This window comes from Osmerus mordax, chromosome 21, assembly GCF_038355195.1.
Source record: "Osmerus mordax isolate fOsmMor3 chromosome 21, fOsmMor3.pri, whole genome shotgun sequence".
Classification (NCBI taxonomy): Eukaryota; Metazoa; Chordata; class Actinopteri; order Osmeriformes; family Osmeridae; genus Osmerus; species Osmerus mordax.
This window is the reverse complement of record NC_090070.1, coordinates 3,747,864-3,753,863: the sequence shown is the minus strand read 5'-3', so window position 1 is coordinate 3,753,863 and position 6,000 is coordinate 3,747,864. Positions and strand designations below refer to the sequence as shown.

The window sequence follows — 6,000 nt, the reverse complement described above, 5'->3', positions numbered from 1 at the left end:
CTTTGTCCCTTGTCGCAGAGTCTCTATTTCATAAGGGAACGACCCGCCCCCCTCCCACCTTCTCCATCAAAGCTCAAATTTGGGATGGGGGTACTAGTGACTTTTTCAAAAGAAAGTCCTCTTTTCTAATAACTGGATACTTAAGTCTCATTCTAAAGTAGACCCCACCGTCAGTTATTTTGTAAATCACGATTTGTGGCACCGTGCAACGACACCTCAAATTTTCCGGAGGTTACAGGTTACCGCTTTAGGGGTAAAACGTCTGTATACTCTCTGTGAGGGTTCCTCATAATGATTTACCAGGGGTCAACTACAGGGGTATTTGAAACATTATACAATTTTAATACATATCATATGGGTTTTTAACTATCTTTTCAGCTAGTTGTATACACAGACAAGGACACAAGCATGTTGTATGTCTAACTAAACAATGCATTTGAATCATTTACATTACATTTACATTTAGTTATTTATCAGACGCTCTTATCCAGAGCGACTTACAGTAAGTACAGGGACATTCCCCCCGAGGCAAGTAGGGTGAAGTGCCTTTCCCAAAGACACAATGTCATTTGACACGGCCGGGAATCGAACTGGCAACCTTCTGATTACTAGCCCGATTCCCTAACCGCTCAGCCACCTGACTCCCATCATGATGGTGGTACTGAGTTGACATCATCAGGTGGCTTTTTCACAAATCTTGAAGGAATTTGTTGGGTACAGGCTACATTACTGAGGGACATAATATGCAAGCATCCATCATTTACTGTTGTTAGGTAGAGGTAGTGAGGCGAATTAATGCACTATACTTACATATATATTTATCACGTTGGTATAATGATGTAAAGCCATTTATACACATTCAATAATATATTTAACTTTCACTGTGTTTTCTTTTTCGGTGACGTGTCTGTTAAACCATAGAGAGTGAACTAACCGTGGTTCCATTTCCAGTTAAAATTAAGAAGGAAACGCTAAAGACATCTCTCTGTGTGTTTTGTTGACCTATTTGAATAGCATCCATGTGTGGGGGCACTTACACAGTTGCCTGTGAAGCAACTGTAAACATTGAGTCGCACGACATGCATATATGCACAAAAAGGTGCGGCTTCGAGCTCAGTGCCTCTCCTACTGATGAATATTAAGCTGCTGCTCGCGCCCCTTGATCCCCTGAACTTGTTGTAAAGCTGGAGCAGTCCTTCTGCCACAGACGGCGTTTTCTTAGCTCGTGGTTATTGTCGTATCACAGGAGCAGAAATATATAGAAAAAGGACAATAACAATAGTGAAACGGACAAAGGAATGAGAGAAGGGGGCAGGCCATTTTTTGGCATTCGAAATCAATGCTGGTTTGAAAAGGTGTTGTTCTCCACTCGTGCATGTTAAAATCGGGGAGGAGTATATAGATCGAGCCGTGGGTCGGCCGGACGTTTAGTTCCACTGCAAACGGCACTGTCAAACAGAAGGCATGATTTTGAGACGGAGTTCATTATTCTGTGCTGCTTTTTCTATAAATGTCTTACTGCAGTGCATATGGATTAAGGTATGTGGATTTACTGATTTACGTATTTTTATTTGCTACACAATCGCACAAAATATGGAGTAAAACTGCTTTTACAGGTTGTGATTTTGGAAGATGGTAATTTCATGAGGACCATTAAGTTTCACAATGAATTTGAGATACATTTTTTAATACTTATGTCATTTTAGATAACTTTAACCCTAACCCTAATGATTATAGTTTAGTCATATGGCTACGTGGGGCTTAATAATAATAAATCGTTCACAAAGTTTGTGTCTCGAAATGCAGTCACTGTTTTGACAATATTGGCGTTGTAGAACACTCCAGCAACTTTACATACCCGTAGCCCAGAGCAGAACAACAATTGGATATTGGCCAGTTTGCATAGATTTTGTTTTTCAAAAGTGTCTTCCTGTCAACATGGTCATAACCGTGCATACTTTTTCTCCGAACAGGTGTCTGTGGGATCAGGACACTTCGAGTTGCAAATCATATCTATGCAGAACGTGAATGGTGAACTCCAGACTGGTTTGTGTTGCGATGGGTCTCGTAATGCTGCGGATCACAAGTGCACGAGGGACGAGTGTGATACCTATTTTAAAGTGTGTCTGAAGGAGTACCAGTTAAAGGTCTATTCAGCGGGGCCCTGCAGCTTTGGATCGGCGTCTACTCCCGTCGTCGGTGGGAATAACTTTTCTTTGCGGAACCTGAGGAGTGACAAGTCGAGGATTGTATTGCCTTTCAGCTTTGCTTGGCCGGTGAGTTAATTGCTAGTTGTAAAAGCAATCAATTCTAATATATATGTTTACTTGTCATGTTCTCTCTCGCGCTCGCTCCACACTACAGTGGGCTGCTTCAGTTAAAATCTTCAAATACTTTTGACTAGGCTATTTAAACATGTATTTTTCCTCATATTATGTCGTGATTGTGACGTGATAAACTGTAAGAGAGTTATTCATTTGTATCAGCAGCAGCCTTACGAAAATTCCCTTTCAGGAAATCCGAGTTCTCTGCCCGAGTTGACACTGAGTTGACATGATACCCCCTTAAAGGGCTTAAAGCAAGGGATGTCTTCATTAGAACGCCCCTGGCCGAATGTAAGACAATGGCTTCTGCAAGAACAAGCAATAAAGCACCTTTGTTATCTCCCCAGCGCGTTTACACACAATGCCCTCAGGAAGCTGTAATGACACAGTAATCGATGCATTCGAACCGTTCCTGTTGTTTCGTGTTCAAATTCCAAATGGAATGTCAAGTTTTATTCAGCGAATTGTGTATTGTTTAACATGAGTAAAATGAGATTTAAGAGGTAGTCTATTCTTCGAAAATCTGATTGAAATGGTCTTTATACGTATGTCCAGTTTGTAGCCACATACCTGCATAAAATAAGCAAATTTTAGACGTATTCTCACCCAAACAGCGGTTGGTTTACAACTTTTTGTTTGTTAGAGGGTTCCATATCCCAAATAGAACAAAGTGATTGGATGTTGGGAGTAGTTGCTAGGGAACGGCCTCCCACGGGGTGAAAGAGAACTGAATTGAAGGATGGGAAGGGGGTTGCACCTGCAAGAGGGCAATAGAGAAGCCAGCAGTCCTTTTCTGTTCTAGCCCGTTTAGGTATCTTTGGGAATATTGAATGTGTGCATTAGAATTCCTTGATTTATAAATTGTTTGTCAAGATCATAACAAATTATATTTGATTAGAACTTTCATATTAGTTTCATATTAGCTCAGCGAGAGAGGGAGGGAGTCGGGCTAGTAATCTGAAGGTTACCGGTTCGATTCCCGGCTCTGCCAAAATATGTTGTGTCCTTGGGCAAGGCACTTCACCCTACTTGCCTCGGGGGGAATGTCACTGTACTTACGTAAGTCGCTCTGGATAAGAGCGTCTGCTAAATGACTAAATGTAAATGTAGTTGATTTTCGTTTTTAGTGGTTTTAGAAGACTTGAATCAGATATCTCTTTGGCCATAGGGCCAAGGATGGCACTGTGGAGACTGTATATCACCTTCTTCATGAAGGTTTAGGGCATAGTTTTTTTGCCCCTGACCTTAAAACACACACAAGTATAAAGGCCTGTTGTCTTTGCTTGGTCTTTGTGAACCTGGATTGCTGCGCTTGACTGGCCCCAAGACATTCCATCTTTTTAACCCTGCCACCCATAGTAACTGGCATGCTAAATGAAGCCATCATCATGCCCTAACTGAACTGTAGTGGGCCAGACAGCTTCTTTTTCTTCTTTTCTTTCCTTTCGGTGTCGCAAACTTTATTTCCCCAAAATCCCAACCTCAAATTGGCACGTCCGACCAAAACAACATAATTTTCAGTTAGTCAGTCAGTCACTTTATTGGGCCCTACAATGGCAGCTCTGAAGTTACAAGTAATGTTTCATTCCCACAGGGTCTGTCTTTCTCTCCCACTCCCTGAAACCTTTACATGCGAGAGTTAAGCTCTGGCCCCATTTCCTTTTTTACTGAGTTGGGAGGACCCCTCTCTTTATCCCTCATTCTCCGTATTTCATTCTGCCCCAGACAAACAGGGAGGCAGTGATGCTTGTATTAACCGGGAGGGGGCTTGGAGTGCGATGACACAATAGCTTTGGCCCCGACTGGGCCACAGCAAGGATTATGGGACATAATGGGGGGCAGGCGGGATATTGTGGATATGGGGGAGGTAACAGGAAACAGCAGTGATCTCAGCAGAGAGAGAGGTTAGTGAGTACTGCCGCTCGCCAACAAGCCCCCATTTGTGTGGCGTTCTGCTGAATGTGCGATTATTAGAAGTCCTGTGGTCCTATTGCAACTGGGAACCGGGGCTCCATCATCTCCTAAAACCAAGCGGCTGTTGTTATACGCAAGCCATTCCCTGTCCTAAAGCCAGAAGTCCAGAGGTTGGATTGGCCTGCTGGCTTGTCAGGCAGGGGCCTGGGTCAAACTGCGGCCTAGGGTTCAACCTGAGGAACAATGTCCAATGCTAAACCACCAAACACATCTCAAATGTGACAGCAGCCGGCACAGAGACTTTTTCTTTAGAATGGTAGTCTTGTTTTATTGAAAGGGGAAACGTAATTACTTAAAAACTCAATTGACTTTCTGTAAGCAAAGTCAACCTCTTAAAGTCGTCAAGATGATGTCATTTTATAAGTTTAAAGATCCCATGACATGCTGTTTTTGGATGCTTCTATATAGGCCTTAGTGGTACCCTAATACTGTATCTGAAGTCTCTTTCCCGAAATTCAGCCTTGGTGCAGAATTACAGCCACTACGAGCAGTCCCACAATGAGCTTTTCTCAGGACGTGCCGTTTCTGTGTATTTAGCTTTAAATGCTATGAGGAAGAAAGAGGCGGGGCTAACTGCCATGCTTCGGTCGTTTGCAAGCCATGATGTCTCGAGGAAAAACCAATATCGCGCTTGCACGGTCATAGCTCATTTTCTCATTGGTGGGCCAAATTCTCTGTGCGGGCAGAGCAGAGAAAGGGGAGGTAACCTTCCTCCTTGTGACGACATAAGGAGAGGATTTTCAAAGCCGAGCGTTTCAGCGTTCATTTTCTCAAAGGCGGAGAAGAATACCCAGGGCTTGGTTTACACCTATTGAAACTTCTAGCCACTGGGAGACCAAAGGCAGGCTAGGGGAACTCAGATTAATGTTAAATAACCTCCGAAAGTGAACATTTCATGTCATGGGACCTTTAAAGTTTAAAAGCACAGGACGATATGTTAGCCTTGCAGCTAAACATTATACCATTTTATCATTTGTCATTCTCTGTTTACCTTTCATTCTAGGCTGTGGCCGTGTGAGCTCTGCCCTTCTTGCGGCTCACATTGATGCCTCCCTTCCCTTTCTAGACTTGCCCTGACTTGTTCTATCCTTTCACTTGCTTTTAAACTATTTTCCCACACATAATCTCCTGCCAGGGAAACCAAAACGTAAGTATTGAACCATGTAGTTGGGCTCTATGCCAACCACCCAAATGATATTGCATCAAAAGATGGCATTGGTAGAGGGTTGGGGGGGTGGCTTGGCGACCAGCCGATGTTAGGATAGGCATTATTCCTTGGAGAAGAAGTATGTGCTACCTGGCAGATATTCCATAAGGGCATTTGGGTAACCATCTCATTGACATGGTGAAGTGGTGAAGATATGGCATGTATTGAATGTGCAATATTGTGAGTCTCTTCAGGAATGTATGATCACACATGTTATATCTTGTTTAGTTTTTGGAGTCTTTAGCCAAATTGTATGTTTTTTTATGGGCATCTGATTGGTTTACAGTTAATCAACACTTTATCTGAATTTCCCAAGGATTCAACCACTAATGACTTCCTTGTCTGTAAAGGATAATATAAGTCAGAGCAACTACCCTGCCTTATCTATTTCAGCCAAACATTTGTTTAAATGGGAGAAAGTAGCAAGGCCACATAAGTCCAACACAAGGGACTGGGAAAGACTCCAATAAAAAGCAGATGGGTTAGAGGAGAAAG

General features: G+C 42.8%; 1 protein-coding gene across 3 annotated transcripts in view; it reads left to right on the top strand.

The window, feature by feature from the left end:
• Positions 1-1,240: 1,240 nt before the first annotated feature.
• Positions 1,241-6,000, top strand: part of LOC136965124 (protein jagged-1b-like) — a 28,164-nt gene continuing 23,404 nt past the window's right edge. For all 3 annotated transcript variants that reach the window (XM_067259131.1, XM_067259130.1, XM_067259129.1), the window contains exons 1-2: positions 1,241-1,539; positions 1,974-2,276. In XM_067259131.1, the coding sequence (XP_067115232.1) occupies positions 1,465-1,539; positions 1,974-2,276 (378 nt within the window). In that variant the 5' untranslated portion in view covers positions 1,241-1,464. The remainder of the gene's footprint in view (positions 1,540-1,973; positions 2,277-6,000) is intronic.